Source organism: Henckelia pumila, chromosome 4, assembly GCF_033568475.1.
Source record: "Henckelia pumila isolate YLH828 chromosome 4, ASM3356847v2, whole genome shotgun sequence".
NCBI lineage: Eukaryota > Viridiplantae > Streptophyta > Magnoliopsida > Lamiales > Gesneriaceae > Henckelia > Henckelia pumila.
Genome location: NC_133123.1, coordinates 25,212,881 through 25,235,398, shown reverse-complemented (window position 1 = coordinate 25,235,398; position 22,518 = coordinate 25,212,881). Strand labels below are relative to the sequence as shown.

At 39.6% G+C, this 22,518-nt stretch overlaps 3 protein-coding genes across 3 annotated transcripts; 1 reads left to right on the top strand and 2 right to left on the bottom strand.

Annotated features, from left to right (window-relative positions):
• Positions 1-7,142: 7,142 nt before the first annotated feature.
• Positions 7,143-12,296, bottom strand: LOC140860701 (uncharacterized). The gene is made up of 2 exons (XM_073263708.1): positions 7,647-12,296; positions 7,143-7,553 (listed from the first exon to the last, which is right to left on the bottom strand). Exons 1-2 carry the CDS (start codon positions 12,294-12,296, stop codon positions 7,143-7,145), a joined length of 5,061 nt encoding a protein of 1,686 aa, XP_073119809.1.
• Positions 12,297-14,604: 2,308 nt separating this feature from the next.
• On the top strand, positions 14,605-17,855 carry LOC140863763 (staphylococcal-like nuclease CAN2). The gene is made up of 9 exons (XM_073267404.1): positions 14,605-14,902; positions 15,150-15,205; positions 15,524-15,638; positions 15,715-15,825; positions 15,936-16,123; positions 16,231-16,287; positions 16,683-16,842; positions 17,043-17,111; positions 17,630-17,855. Exons 1-9 carry the CDS (start codon positions 14,732-14,734, stop codon positions 17,726-17,728), a joined length of 1,026 nt encoding a protein of 341 aa, XP_073123505.1. The 5' UTR covers positions 14,605-14,731; the 3' UTR covers positions 17,729-17,855.
• Positions 17,856-18,759: 904 nt separating this feature from the next.
• Positions 18,760-21,353, bottom strand: LOC140864788 (uncharacterized). The gene is made up of 2 exons (XM_073269154.1): positions 21,169-21,353; positions 18,760-20,721 (listed from the first exon to the last, which is right to left on the bottom strand). Exon 2 carries the CDS (start codon positions 20,653-20,655, stop codon positions 18,970-18,972), a length of 1,686 nt encoding a protein of 561 aa, XP_073125255.1. The 5' UTR covers positions 20,656-20,721; positions 21,169-21,353; the 3' UTR covers positions 18,760-18,969.
• Positions 21,354-22,518: the final 1,165 nt, after the last annotated feature.

The window sequence follows — 22,518 nt, the reverse complement described above, 5'->3', positions numbered from 1 at the left end:
AACCTTAAGCCCAAATAATTATTCTAAGCCCAATTAAATTAATAAAGCCCATTAAAAATTTTACCAAGCCCAATAACACTTACACTGGCCCAATGGGCCCAAAAACTCATAGACTGGCCCAATAATTTTTATGGGCTCAAAAGCTCACAAAATTAATGGACTAACTTAATTAAAATTTTAAAAGTCCAAATAAAATTATTTGGGAGTCCAAATAATTTTATTTCAATTTATTAGTCTCAAAAACACATAATTTTGTAAAATACTTAAAAAAATAAAATACTCGAGCCCGGCCCACCAAACTCGGACCCGAACTCACTAACCCGACCCACTACCTAGCCGACCCGACCCGGACCACCCAGACCCGACCCGAACCCCTAGACTAGCCCAACCCGATCCCCCCTCTCCCACAGCGTCTCGGCCGTAAGCAGCAGGCCCTCTTGGCCTGCTGCCGGCCGGCTCCGGCCGCCCCTGGCCGGAGCGCCGCCGCCCGGACGTAGCCCACGTCCGGGCGGACCTAACCCATGCCTAGCCCCAGCCCCATGCACGACTGCACGACGAACCCGAAGCCTCTGAACCCGTAACCCTTACCTGCGTCAACCCTAGCCGCCGACTGCACTAGCTCAAAACTTGGGCTCGTTTGGCTCGAACCACTCGAGCCACTCGAGCCCAAACAACCCTACCTCAACCTAGGAATCCCTGACCAGCACCCTAGCCGTCCGTAACCATGAAAACATGTGTATGTCCATGAACGAAAACAAAACAAGGCGCCATGAATGTGCAACCGAGAGGAAACCATATTTTCTGTAATTTCTTAAAGAATTTAGTACATACACCATACGCCTACAATAATTACTGAGATGGTACGAAAATTCAAGAAAGAAATCATGCCTTTCACCGTAGACGACGAGAAACGCGAGCGTGAGACGGTTCCGGGACGACGGGACGCAAATACGGGACGCTTGGAGCTTCACGATCCTTGGCTATGGCTTCCTGGGTTTGCTGGGGTCGAGAGGATGAAGAAAGTGAGTGGGGGTGACGGCTGAAGTTTGAGAGTGACGTGAGGTTTGGGTGGGGTTGGGTAGATTTAGGGTTCAATAATTAAGGAAATAGGTTTTTAAGTTAATAAATAGAATAATATAAAATTTAAACATTCTAATAAAAATTAAATTAGAAACTTTAAATTAAAATTTATAAAATCCCGAAATTAAGAATTAGGGGAATTTTAAAGATAATTAAAAATCATTATTTTGGCTAATTTTGGATAAAAATGACCCCTAAAATTAAATAAAATTAAATACTTAAAATTTTGAGATAATAAAACTTAAAATAATATTTTAAGGCTCTAAAAAGGCTCATAAAAATAATTTGGGTGGAAAGTTGTCATCTCGTCCGTCCACGGTCCCGTCTACGCGATTAAATAATAAAAATACCAAAAATCATAAAAATCACTATTTATGGGTTAAATGCTTAAAAAAAAATAAATTAAATCATGCATAAATAATTCACATAATTATTTAACCCATAAATCATAAATTTAAATAATTAAAAATCCTAATTATGCAGGCGGATTTACGAAATTAAAATACCGGGTGTTACAGCTAACACCGGTGCTGAAGTAAGCGCATCCTTCAGCTGATCAAAACTCCTCTGACAATCTGGACTCCAACTATACTTCGCGTTCTTCTTGGTCAAGGAAGTCAAGGGTACTGCAATAGAGGAAAAACCCTTGATGAACTTCCTATAGTATCCTGCTAAACCCAAGAAGCTACGAATCTCCGAAGCATTCTTTGGAATCCCCCAATCCCTCACTGCCTGCACCTTGGACTGATCTACTGCAATCCCATCCCTAGAAATAATGTGGCCTAGAAACGCCACTTGCTCCAACCAAAACTCACACTTACTGAACTTTGCAAACAGTCGATGCTCCCTCAAAGTCTGCAAGGCTGTATGAAAATGCTGTGAATGCTCCTCAATGCTCCTCGAGTAGATCAATATGTCATCAATGAATACAATGACAAACTGATCTAGATACGGCTGGAAGACACGATGCATGAGATCCATAAAAACTGCTGGAGCATTGGTCAACCCAAAGGGCATCACCAAGAACTCATAGTTGCCATATCGTGTCCTAAAGGCAGTCTTAGACACGTCTGAATCTCTGACTCTCAACTGATGGTAACCAGATCGCAGATCGATCTTGGAGAATACCGAAGCTCCCTGCAACTGATCGAATAAATCCTCTATCCTCGGTAGCGGATACTTATTCTTCACTGTGACTCTGTTGAGCTCTCGGTAGTCATTGCACAATCTCATGCTGCCGTCCTTCTTCTTCACAAACAACACTGGAGCTCCCCATGGAGAAAAGCTAGGACGAACAAAGCCCTTCTCCAGCAGCTCCTGAATCTGCTCCTTCAACTCTCTCATCTCTGTAGGAGCAAGTCGATACGGTGCCTTAGAGATAGGCACAGTATCCGGCAACAACTCAATACTGAACTCCACCTCCCTCACTGGTGGAACTCCTGCAACATCGTCAGGAAAAACATCTGGATAGTCACGTACCACCTCTATATCTGATAAAGATCTGCTAGAAACGTCTGAGGTAGTGACCACACTAGCAAGAAAACCCTGACATCCATGACGCAACAGTTTCCTCGCACGTACAAGTGATATCATCTGAGGAATACTGCTAGACTGAGATGCAAAGAAAGTAAACATCTCACCTCCTGCTGGCTTCACTGACACTGTCCTACGTCGAAAATCGATCGAAGCTCCATTAACTGATAGCCAGTCCATACCCAAAATCAAGTCAAACCCAGTCAATGGAAGAACCACTAGATCTGCTCGAATGGAGTGTCCCTGCAACTCCAATGCCAGATCCCTGATGACACTAGTGGTAGTGATAATCTGACCGGATGGCATGGTAACATCGTAACCACTGTCTACAACCTCCGGTGAAATGCCTATCCGTCTGATAAAATCTCGGGAGATAAACGAATGCGTGCCTCCTGAATCTAGCAACGCAAACGTGGAGTTGCCTCCAACTAGAATTCTCCCTGCACGCAGAAGATTCCCAACAATTCATACCACTATGCTCCCAAGGTTAAAACACTAAAATCCTTAATTCTAATCACAAAGAAACAAAATTCTTATTCTAGCATGCTGATAATTAAACTCAAGTAACAGGCATTCAGATATAATCGCAATTAAACAAAAGCAAAGAATTGAAAAAGTTCTAGGGGTTAGGTATACCGGTGATTAAGGAGGTATCTGGGTCTGCCTCCTCAGCCTGCATCACATAAACTCGCCCACTGACATTCTGCCTCTGCGGGCAGTTGGCAATCTGATGCACTGGCTCCTTGCAACGATAGCAGACTCCTGCTCCCATAAGACACTGCCCGGAATGCATCTTCTGACACTTCGGACACACTGGATATCTCCCTGGAGTAGGGGCCCCGCCCCTAGTCTGCTGCTGTGGCTTCCCCTGAGGCCTCTGCTGATTCGGGCCCTTAGATGGCCCTGTAGACTGTTTCTTCGCAGGTGGCTGCGAAGATGGTCGCTGATACCCTGTCTGCACAAACTGCCTCTTACCCTGCTGCTCTCTCTGTATCTCCCTCCGTCCCTCCTCGGAACGCAAGGCCCTGCTGACTGCAGACTCATATGTAAAGACGTCTGCCATACGTACGTCATGCCTGATCTCAGCCTTCAGGCCCTCCACAAACTGTCGCAGCTTCTCCTGCGGACTATCAGCAATCATGGGCACAAAGTGACAGCCCCTCTCAAACTGGCTCACGTACTCCACAACAGATCTGTCCCCCTGACGGAGACTCATGAACTCTCGGATCATGCGACTGCGCACATCCTCAGTGAAATATTTGGCGTAGAAGATACGCCTGAACTCAGCCCACGTCAGTGTAGGTAGATGGACTCCTCTGACTGCACCCTCTCACCAAAGGGCTGCATCGCCTCGCATCATGTACGTCGCACAGCTCACCCTGTCGGTGTCTGTGATCCCCATATAATCGAAGATGGACTCAAGAGAGCGAATCCATCCCTCAGCCACCAACGGATCGGTGGTCCCCACAAACTCCTTAGGCCCCTTCTTCTGGAACCTCTCTGCGACGTCCTCCTCGTGAGACAGTCTGGGACGGGCAGCCTGCTGCTCCAGCAAGGCAGTGATACCCGCCATCATCGTGGCACTGGCCTGCTCCAGTGCTGTCATGGGGTGCTGCTGAGGTGGCGGTGGAGGTGGAGGTGGAGGTGGAGGTGGAGGTCCCCCACGTCGGTTCACTGGTCTGGGAGGCATTCTGCACCACCACATATTTATTTACGTAAATCGCCTTGCATAACTAAGTGTTTAAAATTTAAGGCTAACTTAAATTATAGAAATTAAATCATACTATAAACATTAAAACTTACAGACCGGTAGCGTGGATTTCTGAGCTAGCATAGCAGTAGTGGCCCCTCCAAGGACCGTGCTCTGATACCAACTGAAACGACCCTAATTCTATAATAAATAAATATGCGGAAATTTTTTTTTTTTTTATATACTACTAAATAAAATATGTACATATATGCCCATACATATATGCACAGGATAAAATATTTAAAATAAATACATGACTAAATAAATAAACAATTAAATACTTAAGAAAAATGCATTCTTTTAAATAACTATCTGAGTCAAAACAATAATTAAAAATATACTGCATAAATAAAATAATTAAAATGTATCATGACAACATGCACGGTGACTCAGAAGCTGTCACGGTCACGGGGCTACTGCAGCGCTGCTCATACGTCCTCACCACCGGTAGGAGTAACCTGCTCCTCTACGTACTCACCTGCACCATATCAGTGTAGTGAGCCTAGAGGCCCAACATGCATACTAACAAGGGTTTAAAATAATTTAAATCAATTTAATACTAATACATACATATACATGAATGAGCATGCTTAAAATTTCATAACATAACTTACATAAATAACATAAATACATAACATACATAATATCATACATACTGAGTTGTTGAGCATTTATTTTCTTAACATCGAATGGTCCTATCCGTAAGTGTGACCCATACTTATAGTGCGACTGATCAGTCTAAGAAACCATCGTACGAGGCTGGTGGCGAACCACCCATACATAAATGGCAGAAACTGCCCATACATAAATGACAGAAAACTGCCCATAAATGGCCACACTACTTCAATTTCCACCTAAAATATTTTATTTGCTCAACCATAGAAATTAAATCATAGCATAAAAATTGATTTCATGAATGCATGTACTTAAATAAATTGTGTGTCCTTCATATATATTTAATTTAATTTTCTTACTAACATATAAGTATTAAAATAACTTAAATGCATAAAAATAATTAAATATATAATCAGGACACATGCAATTTTCTCATGGATGGTTCTGGACTGCTGGCCTTACACTCAAGCCCATTAACTTAAATCTGGCCCATTAACATACTTAAGCCCAATATCTTAACTTTAAGCCCAATTAATTAATCTAAGCCCAATTACATTAATTAAGCCCATTAAAATTACACTAAACCCAATAACACTTAAACTGGCCCATTGGGCCCAAAAACCCAAAGACTGACCCATTAACTTTTATGGGCCCAAAAGCCCATAAAATTAATGGACTAAATTAATTAAAATTTTAAAAGTCCAAATAAAATTATTTGGGAGTCCAAATAATTTTATTTCAATTAAATTGACTCAAAAACCCATTATTTCATAAAATATTTTAAAAATAAAAAGACTCGAGCCCGGCCCACCAAACCTGGACCCGGACCCACTTAACCCGACCCACTTACTTACTGACCCGACCCGGACCCAAGACCCGACCCGGAAGCCTCCAGAAACCCTAACCCGACTTCCCCCTCTCACGTTTTGTCTCGGCCGAGAGCAGCAGGCCTTCTTGGCCTGCTGCCGGCCGGCTCCGGCCACCCCTGGCCGGGGCGCCGCCGCCCGGACGTAGCCCACGTCCGGGCGGACCTAACCCAACCAGGCCCCAGCCCCCATGCAGCCAGGAACCACCGAGCCGCAGCCTTTCTCCCCAAACCCTAATCTGTGCAGAAAATCGGCAGTCATGGTTCAATTCGAACCAGGCCGATCCTAGCCCATTCCAGCCCTTGTCCGACCCTACCACTCGACCCTAGGGACCCCAAGGAACCCTTCTAACCATGGACCAGCAGCCCACCTAGCCATGGACATGAAAAACGTGAGCATGAACACCATGAAGCCAAACCGAGTGCAAATAGAGAAAGGATTTGAAAAACTTGCTGTCAAATGATAAATTCTGATGTTACACACCCACACGCATTCATACACTGATATAGGTTTGAAAAGTGAAAAGAAACATGCCTTAATACCGATTTATAGAGCTAAAAGCGTGTACGACGGGCTTCGGGACGACGGGACGACGACGGGGTGCCTTGGCTTGCTTGGAACCTTCGAAATAATGGCTATGGTGTTCTTGGAGCTGGTCTTGGCCGAAGGAGATGAAGATTTTGTGAGAGTGGAGGCGGCTAAGGGTGAAGAAATCGGCTACTAGGATTTTTAGGTTGATTAGGTTTTATTTTGTGTTAATTAAGATATAGGTTAAATAATTAAATATATAATTAAGGATATAATATATATAAAATATAACTTAACTAAAACTCTAAAAGAAATCTAAAAAAAATCTGAAACATTATTGAAAATCCCGAAATTAAAATTAAGGGAATTTTTAAAAGTGATTAAAAGTCATTATCTTGACTAATTTTGGATAAAAATGACCCCTAAAATTAAATAACATTAAATACTTAAAATTTTGAGATAATAAAACTCAAAATAATATTTTAAGGCTCTAAAAAGGCTCATAAATAATTTGGGTGGAAAGTTGTCATCTCGTCCGTCCACGGTCCCGTCTACGCGATTAACTAATAAAAATACTAAAAATCATAAAAATCACTAATAAATTAAATCATGCATAAATAATTCACATAATTATTTAACCCATAAATCATAATTTTTTAAATAATTAAATATCCTAATTATGCAGGCGGATTTATGTAATTAAAAATACCGGGTGTTACATCTGCTCTTCTCATTACCAGGTCTCCCACCTGGAAAGTTCGTTGTTTTACTCAGTGGTCATATGCCCTTGACATCCGTGCTCTGTGCCCTGTGGCTCGTACTGCTGCCCCTTCTCTAAGCTCCTCAATAAGGTCTAGAGATGCCCGTAAATCCTGCTCGTTTCCCTCTGCATTGTAATATTTTATCCTTAGTGATTCTTCTCCGATTTTTGCAGGGGCAATGGCTTCGGCCCCATAAGCCAGGCTGAACGGAGATTCTCCTGTCGAGCTTCGCGGAGTGGTCCTGTATGCCCACAGGACACTGGGTAGTTCGTCAACCCATTTTTCCTTGGCCTCCCCAATTCGAGTCTTGATATGTTGCAGGATAGTTCGATTGGTTACTTCGGTCTGTCCGTTGGCTTGTGGATGCCCGACGGAAGTGAAGAATTGTTGGATGGACAGTCCTAGGCACCATTCCCTCAACTTGGCACCGGAAAACTAAGTGTCGTTGTCAGACACTAGTGCTCGCGGAATTCCGAATCGGCAAACTATATTTTTCCATAGAAAATTAATCACCTCTTTCTCAGAAATTTTTGCAAGTGGCTCTGCTTCGACCCATTTAGTAAAGTAGTCGACAGCTACGATGAAAAACTTTCTTTGCCCTGCAGCAAGAGGAAAAGGCCCTACTAGGTCCACTCCCCATTGAGCAAAAGGCAATGGGCTTTCGAGTGGTTGAAGCGGTGTAGCTAGTAGATGCTGAATATTAGCATGTTCTTGACACGGCCTACATCGTTTTACTAGCTCGAGCGCATATTGCTTCATTGTAGGCCAAAAGTATCCTTGTCGGAGTGCTTTTCCAGCCAACGCTTTGCCTCCCAAATGGTTTCCACAAATTCCTTCGTGGATTTCCTTGAGTACGTAGTCTGCCTGAGCAGGTGCAAGACATTTCAAGTATGGCTGAGAGTACCCCCTCTTGTACAGTTCTCTGTCTATTAAAGTGAATCGAGCGGCTCTTACCCTAAGCTTTCTTGCTTTGTCCTGCTCTGGGGGGCGTTCTCCTTCTGACAGGTACTTGATGATTTCATCCTTCCAACTTGGCTCACCCTGATTTGCACACAAGATGTTAAGACTTCCAGTTCCTATTCCCTTTTTATCACACGTGATGAACGTAATTGTCCTGCTACTAATTCCTGTCGCGGAGCTGCCGAATTTGGCCAGTTGATCTGCTATTTCATTTTCAGCTCGAGGAATTTGTTTGATTTCAAAATTCTCTAAACGAACAAGAAGGTCCTTCACTTTTGATAAGTACTCCTTCATACTATCTTCTTTGGCTTCATAGTTCCCTTGAACTTGATTGACTATGAGTTGTGAATCGCTATAGGCGATCAGCTTTCCAGCCCCTGCCGCTAAAGCCAGTTCTATTCCCATGATAAGTGCTTCGTATTCTGCTTCATTGTTTGATGTTGGAAACTGAAATTTGATGGCGTATTGGAACTGATCTCCTTGTGGACTCTCTACTAACACTCCTGCTCCACTCCCTCCAGACGTGGAGGATCCATCTACGTGGATTGCCCAAGTGGGAGCTGAAACTCCTGCGCCATTGGTTTCCATTTCTACTATGAAGTCTGCTAGAACTTGTGCTTTAATGGCGGGGCGCGGCTGATATTCAATCCCATACTCACTTAGCTCGACGGCCCATTTGGTCATCCTTCCAGATGTCTCTGGGCTGGACAATATTCTCTTCAAAGGGTGATTTGTTAGTGCGACCACCTGGTGGGATAAAAAGTAGGGACGCAGCTTTCTTCCTGCCACTACTAATGCTAAGGCCAACTTCTCGATGTTAGTGTATCGGAGCTCGGCGCCTTGCAGTACTTTGCTTATGTAGTACACGGGTTTATGTTCTCGTTCCCTATCCACCGTCAGAACTGCGCTGATTGATTCAATCGATATTGCCAAGTAGAGTAAAAGGGTATCTCCGTCTCTTGGTTTCACGAGCAATGGTGATGCTGCTAAGTACTTTTTTAAGTCTTCGAAAGCATGCTGACATTCTTTGGTCCAACGAAAACCTTTTCCCTGCCTTAGGACTTTGAAGAATGGCAACCCTCTGTCAGCCGATCTGGAAATAAAACGGTTCAAGGCGGCCATCCTTCCTGCTAACTCCTGCATCCTTTTTATGCTCTTGGGGGGCACCATGCTTAGGATTGCTTTAATTTTCTCAGGGTTCGCCTCTATTCCTCGCTGGGAAACCATGTATCCTAAGAATTTTCCTCCTCGAACCCCAAAAGCACATTTTTCGGGGTTTAACTTCATTTTGTATTTCCTCAATATCTCAAAACATTCTTTGAGATCTTCCACATGCTTGAGAGTTATAACGCTTTTTATCAACATATCATCGATATAGACCTCCATACTCCGCCCGATCAATTTCTCGAACATTTTGTTTACCAATCTTTGATACGTGGCCCCAGCATTTTTCAATCCAAAAGGCATTACTTCATAGCAATAGATATCTTGATCAGTAATGAAGCTTGCTTTTTCTTGATCTTCAGGAGCTAACCCTATCTGATTATACCCTTGGTAAGCATCCAAAAAACTGAGCAACTCACATCCGGCGGTGGAATCAACCAACAAGTCGATTCGTGGCAAGGGAAAGAGATCTTTGGGGCAAGCCTTGTTTAAATCGGTGAAGTCTATGCATAGACGCCACTTACCTCCGGTTTTGGGAACAAGCACCACATTTGCTAGCCATTCGGGATAGGAGACTGGCCTGATATATTTGGTCTTCACCAGTTTTTCTACTTCGACCGTAATATGTTTGTTCTTTTCTGCTCCAAAAGATCGTTTCTTTTGCTTTACTGGCTTTATCCTGGGGTCCACATTAAGTTGATGGAGGGCATACTCATGAGGTATTCCTGGTAAGGGTTCACCTTCCCAGGCAAATACATCTGAATTTTTCCTGAGGAACGTTGTTATCATCTGTTCTACTTCAGCAGTCATCTCCGTTCCAATCTTAAGAGTTCTACCGGGACTTCCTGGAGTTATCTCTATTCTTTTGAGCGCTTCGGTTGCCTCTAAGTGTTTTACTTTCTCGACTTCACTATCGATAGTATGTATTCTATCATTTTTGGGCTCATCTGTCTGTGGATGCCTTCTCTTCTGAGTTGATATCTCGTCCACCCTTGACCTTTTCTTGCAATTGGCTGGGTCTCGCAGGATGTTAGCATGACACTCCCGAGCCAACCTGCTATCACCAACAGCCTCTCCAACTCCTTCTGACGTTGGAAACTTCAACTTCATATGATAGGTTGATCCTATGGCTTGGAAAACATTTAGACTCGGGCGCCCCAGTATCACGTTATATGCAGAGGATGCATTTACTACCAAGAACTTTACCATTTTTGTAACTCTTCTCGGATACGATCCTAGCGAGAGAGGAAGAGTGATCTCTCCTAGTGCTTCCACTACTTCTCCATAAAATCCAACTAAAGGGGTGCTGATGGGCGTTAGCTGTGCATTGTCTATCTCCATTTTAACAAATGCATTAAGAAAAATGATATCTACTGAACTGCCTGAGTCAACCAGCATCTTTTTCACCCAGAAGTTGGATATTGTAGCGGAGACAACCAATGCGTCATTGTGCTCAACTAAAGGGTATTCCCTATCTGACTCAGTGAATGTCATTTCTTTTGATATTTTCGATATTTCACACACGACTTGGGCTTGGTTAGGGTGAGGACAGTGATTCCCCCTAGAAGCATTACGCAAAAGAGTCTTCCTTGCTCTATTTGAATCTCCGCAAGCTGGTCCCCCGGTTATAACAGCGATAACCCCTTCAGTCGGCATGTTCTCATGGAAATCTCCATTATGCTTTCCTTGCTTCTCATGATTCTTTGGGGGTTCTCTGTTTCGGCGGTCTTCATAAGTCTTGTTGTCTCGTTGTTGGTGGTGAGACTTACTCACGAAGTCTTTTAAATAGCCACGTTTGATTAGCTTCTCTATTTCTGTTCTCAAACTATAACAGTCTTCGGTAAAATGTCCTTTGTCTTTGTGAAAGTGGCAATACTTGTCAGATTTCAGTCGCTTTGGGTTGTCTTTCATTGGCCTCGGAGGTTGCAGCAAACCTTGATTTTCCGCAACCACCAATATATCAGTCAAGCGTGCATTTAGGGGTACCTGCTGAAGACGAGGGCCTTGGAATCCTCGTTTCTCTTCTTTTCGGCCTTCTCTTGGTTTTTCTTCTTCTCTTTTTCTTTTCCCTAAATATCGTGGTTCAATAGTCTCCTCAATGCGTATATACTTCTCGGCTCTTTCCAGTAATTCTTCCAAGGTGCTTGGGGGTTTTCCCGCTATGGATTTCTTAAACTTTCGATGACGGAGGTTTTGTTGCATAATTCCTGCCAAGAGATCATGATTTACATGTGGGACTTCGTGAACAGCCTGAGTGAAACGTTGCACATACTCTCTCAAGCTCTCTCCTTCTTTTTGCACAACCGAGAATAGGTATGATGCAGTCTTAGGGTATTTTTGATTAATGGAGAACTGATGAAGAAAACGCTGAGTAAGTTGTTCCAGGCTTGCAATGCTTCCTGCTGGGAGTTTAATGAACCACGCCAGTGCGCGATTAGTCAGCGTAGTCCGGAAGATTTTGCAGTACGCGGCATCACTGAAGTCATATAGATCGGCTTTTGCATAAAACCTGTCGAGATGATCCTGAGGATCTCCTGAACCATCGTACTCTGGCAGACTTGCTATCTTCACTCCAGCTGTCAGTACCTCGGCTAAGATAACAGTAGTGAATGGGCTACGCCGGGCCGGTAAGATTGCTAGATCACTTTCTCCTCTCTCCTCGGTCCGAATTCCGGGGCGCACGGGCCCGTGGCTATTTACCTCCTCCTCATGGAGCACTGTTTCCCTTCTTGCACTGGGGTTTGGTACCCTGTTCGTTCCAACTTCTTCTTCTAGTGTGCGTCTCCTTTCTTGGTGTTGAGGAGGAGGCAATTCACCATTTACATTTGGATTGTTTTCCAAGTTATGCTGTTGCGCTGCCAAAAAATGTGTCATGGCCTCCGCGACCGCACGTGAGGCAGCTTCCTCCAACATGGATTTCAAGGCATTTGGGGTGATCAGAAACTCCTCTTGCGGTGGGTGGTTAGGAGGCGGGTGGTTAGGAGGCGGGAGCTCCCGTCCACCTTCAGTGTTACGGGTGACATGTGATCGCGTTTGCATCTCTAGTGGATAGGTGGCTTTCCCACAGACGGCGCCAATCTGATGCGGGCGAAATAATTATGTCCCTATTCAGCAAATAAAATAGGAAGTCGTACGTCCTCCTGGTCTCCTGCTTCTATGATCACCTGAAAAAGTCGCACGTCTTCCTTTTGGGCTGTCACCTGATTCACGAACACATGTTAGAGGCGCCGGGTGGTTACCCGGCGAAAACCCTCCGACGCTCAAGTCAGCGATCACCTCCACACAAAATAGGAGAGCAGAGAGCTTTTGTAGGCTCAAGAGTCACTTACCATGAAATGAAGAGATTCACTCCTATTTATAGACAAAATTGAGCTAAATTGCACACTAACCCTCCTAGGCTCAAAAAATGCAATTTAATCCTTTAAAAATGCGATCTCCGCAAATTAACCCACTCAATTTATTTATACATAAAAAGTATATTAAAAATATACTTATACCCACCACTTTTAATATACATTTTTAATTTTTATAAATTCTCATTGTGCTAAATATCTTTAAAATCTAGTTATTAACATATATATTCAATATATTTAATATTCTAGTTACTTTTATTTTGTGGGTAAATTTTAAAAATTATATTTTTATATTTATTATTTTCAATAATTAATTATCTTGTAAATTAATCGAATTAATCATAATTAACTAATAAGTTGCTTAGATTAATTAATAACAATTAAGTTGTACTCTATCTGCCACTTGTCAATCATTAGAGCCTCCACTTATTATCTTCATGAGACAACCTAGTGACATGAAATAACGTCTTTGTCTCCTTGAGGAGAAAGAAGAATAAGTTTTTTTTCCGCAAAATATGACGGATTTATATTTATAAAACAAATCGATACGGTTTTTTTTTACCTTAAAAGGCTAATATTTTTTTTCATAAATCGAGTCCGATCAGATATCTATCTAGAGGTATAGTTAGAAAAAAATTAACTTTGGGCGGATCGATTCGATATATATATATATATATATAATAAAATACTAATCTATAATCAAGAAACACTTGCAACATATTTAATGATAACTACAAATATTATATAGTGACACAAAAAAATATAATAAAGATATGATCGATGTTTGAAATGAGCTAACTCTAAAAAACTTTTGGTGGTTGTAAAAAAAACTAAGTTTTACAATATAATATATTAAATCTTCTCCTTCAATTGATATTACACTATATTCAAACTGAAAATATGGTGTTTCAAAATATATAGTACATCATGAAAAATTTAAACATGAACCACTCAAAACTACCTCATTTATGATTTAAAAAATGAAGAAATTTTTTTAAAAAAAATTTACATTTTCATTTTCTAAATAACATCAAAAAAATTTATAAATCCTACAAATAAACCACCTGAAAATAAAGATATATCATTTCCATTTTTCAATTAAGAAAATAAAAAAATGGCATAGAAAATCATAGAAACTAAATGAAATTAAATCGTTTCAAAAAGTTCACTTCACAATTATTTATAAGAAACCCACGATTGCACACGTTAATAAAATCAAGGAGTTAAAAAACAACAAAATCTAATTTTAGAAAATACAAAAAACTTGATAAACATTGAAATTGTAAAGCAAGCTAAGTGGGAAGAAACATGAATGAAAAAATGACTTGAATAAAAGTTTTTTCTACTTTGATTATTTTTTTTATAAATCAAACTAAACAAGTCCCACAAATATATTTAGAAAATAAGTTAGATCGAGTATTGAGCTAATCAAAAATTTTAACTTAGGATAAGAGATTACACATATACTATAATTAAAAAAAACAATCACCACCTTGGGCGGAAGCCCGGCCCAGCCTTTAAGATGGCTCTACCCTTGTATCTATCTCACAAAGTTATTCTCTGACATATCTCACAAAAGTTTTTTTTTTATAAAAAAAATACATATAGTTGATCATCGAAGCTAAAAACCCGCCACGTAATAAACTAATAATAATGGAAACAACGACTTTAACTGAAAAAAAAATATGCACGACGACTTTTAAAATAAGATATTATACTAATATCTTTATTATTATTATTTAAAATAATACGAATCCACTCTTCGAAAGTGACTATTGGCTACGTGCATGAATGTATAAGCAATTATGCACTTGGCTTGTCTTACACGGAATCCAAAAGTGCCAAATCGAGCCGTTGACTTCAGATTCTTACCTTCCCTTGTGGTCATATGTTTCAAAATTACTGCGGTGAGAAAAAAAAAAAACATAGACCAATTGCATCTCGCCACGTGTATTACCTGATTCAGATTTCGTCCATGAAATACGAAACCTCCCCAAGTCTTCCCTCGGATTTTCTCCGACTGACGAAAAAGGAATCCTCCAAGAACACGTCAAGATTGGAAATTCCGCTCAAGATTGTAGCTTTTTTCATGCCCACAAATCGAAATCTTTTAATCTATTCATGATTTCTTGTTTGGTTGCGTTCATGGGCAACGTTCTAAGACTTCTGTACGGCCAATGCTGCAAGCCTGCGGCGGATTCCGACGCGGCCGGGTACCATGGCGTCACCCCCGCCACCGTTGGAGTGTCGGCACTGGCCCAGGATTTGTATAGCTTCGAAATCACTTCCCAGGTAATTACCCATTAGCAATTAAGCCTTTCGATTTAAATCCTTTTTTTGTGAATTCTTGAAACGAATTGGAAAAGGGTTGATCTTGTACGGACATGTTTTGAATTTAGTTGAGCTTATGATTTGATCTGTTTTCTGGAGCTGATTCAAAGCTTTTCCAGCTCTTTAATTTCGGGTTTTTAGTACCTTTTTGCAAGAAAAAGTATATATGTTCCACTGTTTTGAATCTTGGTTTTTGACTATTTTTAAGGTTCCTCAAGGACTCGGTACGCATGTTGTCTCCTCTAAGAAAGCTCAGGCCAACTGGTAATTCACTGCTAAGTTCTTGAATTAGAGATTTATCGTTTTCCTTTGGTTATAATTATTTCTTGGTGAAATTTTGGTAGATATATATAGAACAAAAATACCCCTCAGAGGTGAAATGATTTGCATATACAAGCAAGGAATTTACCTGGAGGGGTGATTTAACGTATTTTGTTCACAAATTTTGTATATATGTTTCAAACATTTAACTTTCAAAACATATAATGGAATTTGACATGAATATTTTTCTGCTAGTTCCGGTGCTGATTTTAACCGGGCTCGTTTTATTGATTTATGCTCACCCTGTGCATACAAATGAAGGTATAGGAAACTTTCCGTGGCGTGGAGAGAAACAAAACCTCCCCCAATAACACCAGAAGAAGCTTCAAGGCTTGTGATTCTGACCTTGAAAGGGCATCAGAAAGCTGACGTTGAGGTACTAACATAACATAACTTGTTACGGTCCTCCAAAGAAATGCAAGGTTTTAGTTGAATTTATTGATATATTACAGGGATTGTTGACTTTTTATGGCCTTCCTTTACCTCATATTTTGGTCGAGCTCACCACTGTCACTCCTCCATCACGACCACAAGGACTCAAATTCGAATTGTACACTCTTCCAGTAAGCAAAACATATATTTTTCTTGAAACAATTTTCAGGATTGGAGTTCCTTTGTGTTTCATATCATCTGTTTATCGACTTGTTTCACAGAACTTTTTGTGTATGAAAAGGTTGATGCGAAGGCGGTGGCAGATGGAGATACAATTACTGCGTATGTGAGCACTACGGATCAGAGAGAATCTGCAGTTGTACCTAAAGAAGTGCAAGTTGCAGCCGTTCAAAGATCCAAGGCACGTGCTCAGAAGAATTATGACAAGGCCGATGAACTTCATAAGAAAATTATCGATCTAGGATATAGGTTTGGACGATTCTTGTGCAAAATTTGTCAAGTGTCTCTATTTGTTTCTTTCAGCTTGTGTTTGCCTACCCTTGAAGAAATATTAATGAGTTAGGTATGTCTTGCAGGGTCATACAGGTGCAAAATCAGGAGGTTCTTGCACGAAAATATCGAATAAGACTAAGGTAAGGAAACTGTTAATTTTATTGAGGAACACCCTGATGTAGAGGCAGAATAAAGATTTTGATTCATCATGGTGGTTACAAGTTAGAATATAATGTTCAAGTAAAGGAAACGGTGGTAGTAGTACTTTCCGGATTCTGAGGCAGAATCAAGATTTTAGACAATAAACATTTTTTCCGTGTAGCACTCGAGTATCTAGGTTAGTGAAACCCTTTAGTGAAACCTTTTTCATGGAACCAAGTAAGGAGTAATAGAATGCTACTGGAAATATATGCATATGCATAGGGGTAAGTAAGATTGAGGGAGAATATCGTGCACGCCTTCTCTTTTGCAACTATGACTGCCCTTACTTGTCATGCATCAGTCCATTTACACAGTGTAACTTAAAATGTGACAGGGGAATTGATGCACCAGAGAGTAAAATGGATTATGGACAGAGGGCAAAGGAAGAACTGACTAATATTGTTCAAGGCAAGTGTTTAAGAGTTTTGGTGTTCGATGAGGATCGTTACAGCCGCTTTGTAGCAGATGTTTACTGTAACGGCATATTTGTCCAGGTACTGGAATTTTATGCGTTTTCTTGAAAATTTTTGTCCTACCAAATCAATGTCAGTAACTTTCATCAAAACTTTAAAAATGTTGATGTGTGTGCAGTGTGCATAAACATGCTATTATGCATATTTATTTTGCAATGCACTTTAATTTGATTTAGTGTACAGACAAAAATACAGATTTTTCTCAATGCTTATTTGTGCAGGAATCAATGCTTAAGAAGGGACTAGCATGGCATTATAAAGCGTATGATCAACGGCCCGAACTGGATAAGGTAACTTCTCCATTTTTATGCTGGGAAAACTCTGAAAGTTGAGTACATAGTTACTAAATGCCCATAAAGTGTGCGCTTACCTAAAGGAGGCTCATCCTTTGTGCTTCAAATTTCAATACAAGTTAAGGCACAACACTTCAATGGAGTATGCTCGATGATAAAGCCGAAGCCTTGGTGTACTTTTAAGTCTCGAGGTGCCTTTTAATGGCATCTTAAGTAAATACAAGATAAAAAATGCAAGATAATAGTAGTTCATTTGCTTATCTGCTAATTTAACAGGTTGTAAAGCATATTGAATCATAACAAAACCACCAATAGTTGCATCTCGAGCCTAAGCTCTACCTGTCGGCGTAGTAGGTGTCTTGCAAACCAACTATTGGTGGTTTTGTTATGTGATTTGGATATTTCTTATTTCAAACATTGGTATTGGTATTATTTAGACTTTTTTTTTAACGTGCATACACATGTTTAGCATAATCGTTTTGCAACTTTCTTATTTGTATTGTTTTGTAATGAAGTGGGAGAGAGAGGCTCGGGCCAAACGTGTTGGATTATGGGCATCATCCAACCCTCAAATGCCATGGGAATGGAGGAAGAACAAGCGTGAGGGTAGATAGATAGCCAGAAACAAAGAAATCTTCAAATATTGATGAGGATTTGTCAAAGTAGTGAAGGATTTGGAATCATTAATGTTTATTGTTGAAGCATATTGTTAATCATTGTGTAATATATTACTATTATTCTTCTCGTTGATTAAAATTTGTAAAAGGTTAATGGAACTTGCATAGATTGCTTCTAACACAACTTAATAACCAGTGTATTACAAACTCTGCATTGATGCATGAAAACAACACATTCTTTCTTTTTTTGAAATGAAATCATATTCATAAACTCAAAGATAATAAATAAATCCTTAGTTACAAGTCCAGATATCAGATAGGAAAACCAGTACGAATCCATTCTAAATTCGATGAAGACGAAAGTACTTTACCAGCCAAGTTGTGCGCAACTGTATCAGCCGATCTTCTCATGCTTTAATGATAAAATAATCGGAGTTGCCAGAATAGTTCGAGTTTCCAAAGGCATTCCACCTTGATTTCATTCACCTTTTTACTAACACCTATTTTCTCTGACAAATTAATGTGCAGCAATTTGAATCAAGATTCCCAATGCAAAATGATTCATAACCATGCAGGGAAATGCTACATGTACATACAGAAACATTTTTCAAATGATACAATTGAAAACTAAAAACTTGAGAAATTTTATGTTTTTTCATTAAGTTTGAGAAATTTAAACCAACCAAATAGTGGGATATTTTTTTAATGAATAATGCCATTCGTTTGATGAGAAATAAAAACGAATATGGAAAATTCGAGTGGCTGGAGACTTAATTCATTACTTTTTTTATGTCCACTTTAAAAAAATTGAAAATGTATGTGATCCAAAATGAATTAATATATAGACCTTTATGCTATCTTGAACCGAACGTTACAATTCCTTACAATAAGATTTGTTGTTAATTTCAAAATGTGTGAATAATAATTTTACTCCATTTTATTTTCATATATTCCAATGAGATTCCAATATCTCATCCCAGCAAGTAAACTTACATCTTTCCAAAAGATGGAAGGAGATGTGACATTTCAAAAACAAAAGAAAATCCAATAACTTGACGTCTTTGAATACATTTACATATGCCAGAAAACTCAACATTTTTTCTCACATTTGGGAGTCAAGAAGCAACAGAATAGACACACTCCAACCTAGACTGACATAAAGTTACAACACGAGGGTCGACATTAGACCGATTGCATGCATCGAAAAAAATAGCACAATGAATCAAAGATACTTAGCGTTATATCACGTCTCTTCGTATAACTGCAGGAGCCGGCGGCGACATTGTTTCATCTGTATCGTGGGCAAAAGATCCATGTTCTATTACAGAATGCTCGGCAGTATGCCTTTGGTGCTCGTTGAAAAACCGGCTTGGACTAGGGGAGCTAGTTTTCATGATATGTGATGGAGAAGAGTTGTTGGCAGAAGGAGAACCGGGGCCGGACCTAAATTGGAATTCTCCATCCTCACGAGGCAACGGGGATATAGGCGATACCTCGTCTTTTTTCTTGCAAAATTTATTCTCTACAATATCATACGAATTCCCAGTTCTTACTTCTTGAGCAAGTGAGCACCAACAGCAGAAAAGCCACAGAGCACAATCGGTAACAGCAGGTTTACCACAGCAAAATTTATATGGTGGCAAGTTAAACCTTTTCCGCATTTGTATCCTCCAAAATCCACCGTAAAGTAGACCAAACACACAAAGGAAAATTCCAGTCACACCTAAAGCCTCACGGACAATCTCGTTGTTGATATTAACAGCAGCAAGATTGAAAATCCAAAAAGGAGCCATACAAAATAGCAAAAAAGTTGCAATGTGGACGTACATGTTGCCTAGCCCGAGCCTCTCCATGTTCCATCCAAAAACACAAAAGCTACAGAATAACGAGAGGTAAGCTAGGGAAATATCGTTCCAAAAATCAAGAATACCTCCACTCCACAGCGGTTTCGTCTCAACGGTTCTCTCCTCATCTCTTGACGCAAATGAAAATCTCTTTTCCAGTGATCTTCTCCTCAATTGTTCTTGCTTTGTACTATCGGTGGTCATTGGAATTGCTGCTTCTTCATCTACTTCCGTATCATAGTCTTTGCCAAGAGGGCTAAGCATAGAGTAAATTCCAGCAAATGCAGGAGCACCAATTGCTACAGATATACATAATCCGACCCCAATTGGAGGTCGTTCCGATCTCCTATAGCCCAAATTAAGACCACATAACGCATATTGAGCAAAACAGTTAACATTCAGCAGAACCACGACTACCATCATATGCGCCCATTCATGGGGTTTATATGTGCCATTCTTACAGTATATTTTACGAAGCCTCACAACATCTTCGGGCCGCCATTTCAATAATAACACAAAGTGATATATTCGTTTTGGGTGTTGATACAAACACATGAGGGTGAATAATGCATTGAGAATCTGATTATTGACTTCGAACCAAGCATCTCTTTGCGACTTCTTTGGGAGAGCGTGGTCAAGCATTCCAGTCATGACCATGAATAGAATAGCACCGGAAACAACCACACACACAATCCAAACAAAAAGAGCCAAATGCATGGGATTCCTTATCCATTCTTGACTGATCTTCCCAAGACTTTTCCAATCGATTTTCCGAGAAAAAATTCTCTGAAAGCGTTCACGAATATGAAGACTGCTAGAAGAAGGCACAGAGCGCGAAAATACATCCCTCTCCTCGGCTATACGTTGAAACTTCACAGACGGAGAGTCTAATTTCCCAAATTTAAAGAAATTCAGCTTCTTGGAATGAGGAGAAAGGCCATCTTTCAACCCATTTCCCGCTATTTCATCACTTATAAGACCCCTTTGAGACGTTGAAATATGAAGAGGGGCGAGATTCTTGGCTTTAACACTAGACCCCTCACCTTCACCGGTTCTCTCACCATTATCATTTGACAGCATATTGATTTTGTACAATGCTATGCAATGAAATCAATCCTTTCTCTTCCTCAGATAATACAACCAATTCTGTTGTATAGGTTCAACAAGAAATGCCAATACAGTTAATGATCCTTTACTGAAGATAATAAAATGAAGGAACAAAACTAAAAAAAAAAAAAAGAACTGAAATAGTCAATCTATGTTCAGCCAAACAAGCTTCTTATAAATATTCACGTCAAGAAGATAGGGAATTCAAACTCATAAACCCATATTGCATCACTGATAAAGAAAGAATAACCTTGATTCCATCTATAATTAAATCTAGCAAAAAATTCTCAAACTAAATCAATCAATTCCAAGAAGTATGAAGTAAAATTGGAGTATGACCTAGAAACCAATACTAAAAATTGGGGCAAGACACATACTTGGGCCTAAAATTTATCAGTTATATCAACCGGAAAAGAAAAAATACACAGAAAATTACAGAAAATAAACCAATTATACCCACAAAGAAAAAAAGCTATAAGAACTCACCAATAGGAAAGGATAACAAAAAAAGACATCTGGGCTCGAACGTTTTCAAGTAAAGATTCAATCTCGAAGTTGTTCAGCTGATTTCTACTGTCAATCGTTTGATTCTTTTCTTGCCGTCCTTTTTCGGGTCCAAATCCGAAAGGCTGGAAAGCTTCCGAAGGAAAATACGAATCCAAGTGGCTGCGAAAAAGTAGGTGCGTGCACTAATCAGCGCTTTATTTACAATAACTTTTTGTTAATCACACTCACACTTTTTTTTTTTTTGAAATTTTTTTTTGGATCATTTATTTAAAAATATTAAAATAATATCTATGATTTCTGATATTTTTTTATTTTCGTAAAGTTTTATCTAATATAAAGTTCCAAATTTTGTTTTTTTTAGGGTCCTACCTTAATTTAATTTTAATGTATATGGCTTTTTAACGGATGCCAAACACAAATAGAACATAATTATAAGCAAATATCTATTAGCATAAAACACTAAATTCAGTCAAGAAAAACTATACAAATCAGTCCTTTTTTCCTTCTTTTTTTTTTTTTGTTTAATAACTAAATGGAATGTCGGCATTAGATTTTTTTTTTAAAAAAAAAAAAAAGAATTGGTGACGATGAAACGTTGTTGTTATCCTTTTATGCAAATTAGATTAATCCTACTATTAACACCGTAACCTGCAAACCATGCTAAAGCATGTACAAGGGCGAGATGAAGTTAGTGTGAGGAAGTTGGTAACTTCATTGCATGATGATGTCAGCAATGATAACTTCATTGTTTAGTTCTGCGAGGGTGAGATGATGTTGTAGAGAGATGTTGGAATATTAATTTTTTATTTTATTAAATATATTTTTATTGAAACACAAAATAAAATTGCACAAATAAAAAAAATAAAACTACACATAATTAAATTTTAAAAACTATAAAAAATTAAGAAATACACAAATAAATTTTTATTTCATTAAAATTTAAAAGCTTACACATAATTAAAATTATATTATTATTAATTTTATATTTAATTTAAAGTTAAATTGTTATTAATTTATATTTAAATTATTTTTAATTATTTAAAACGACCATATTAAATCTGGTCGTTCGATCTTTAACAGCCAAATTTTTCTGGCCGTTAGATCTTTATTTATTGTTTTTAAAAAAAACAATGCAGTGAGCCCCGCACAAAAAAATAATAATAACAAAGAAAGCAAGGGCTTCACACGCGGATAACATCCGCGTGCGAGATTCTCGCCCCTTGTAGGGGCGAGAAATGAAAATGGGCGAGGAAGCCCCACTTCCTCGCGTGGGCTTCCTCGCCCATTGTAGATGCCCAAGGTCATCTCCAACTCATGTACTTTATTTTC

What these genes read in the sequence shown, in the direction of transcription:
- LOC140860701 (XM_073263708.1), bottom strand. Translation starts at nt 12,296, where the DNA reads ATGCAAACGCGATCACATGTCACCCGTAACACTGAAGGTGGACGGGAG. An exon ending in CAAAAATTTCTGAGAAAGAG is followed by an intron (nt 7,554 to 7,646) that starts GTGATTAATTTT and finishes TCCGGTGCCAAG; the next exon opens with TTGAGGGAATGGTGCCTAGG.
- LOC140863763 (XM_073267404.1), top strand. Translation starts at nt 14,732, where the DNA reads ATGATTTCTTGTTTGGTTGCGTTCATGGGCAACGTTCTAAGACTTCTG. An exon ending in AAGAAAGCTCAGGCCAACTG is followed by an intron (nt 15,206 to 15,523) that starts GTAATTCACTGC and finishes ATACAAATGAAG; the next exon opens with GTATAGGAAACTTTCCGTGG. An exon ending in TCGAATTGTACACTCTTCCA is followed by an intron (nt 15,826 to 15,935) that starts GTAAGCAAAACA and finishes GTGTATGAAAAG; the next exon opens with GTTGATGCGAAGGCGGTGGC.
- LOC140864788 (XM_073269154.1), bottom strand. Translation starts at nt 20,655, where the DNA reads ATGCTGTCAAATGATAATGGTGAGAGAACCGGTGAAGGTGAGGGGTCT.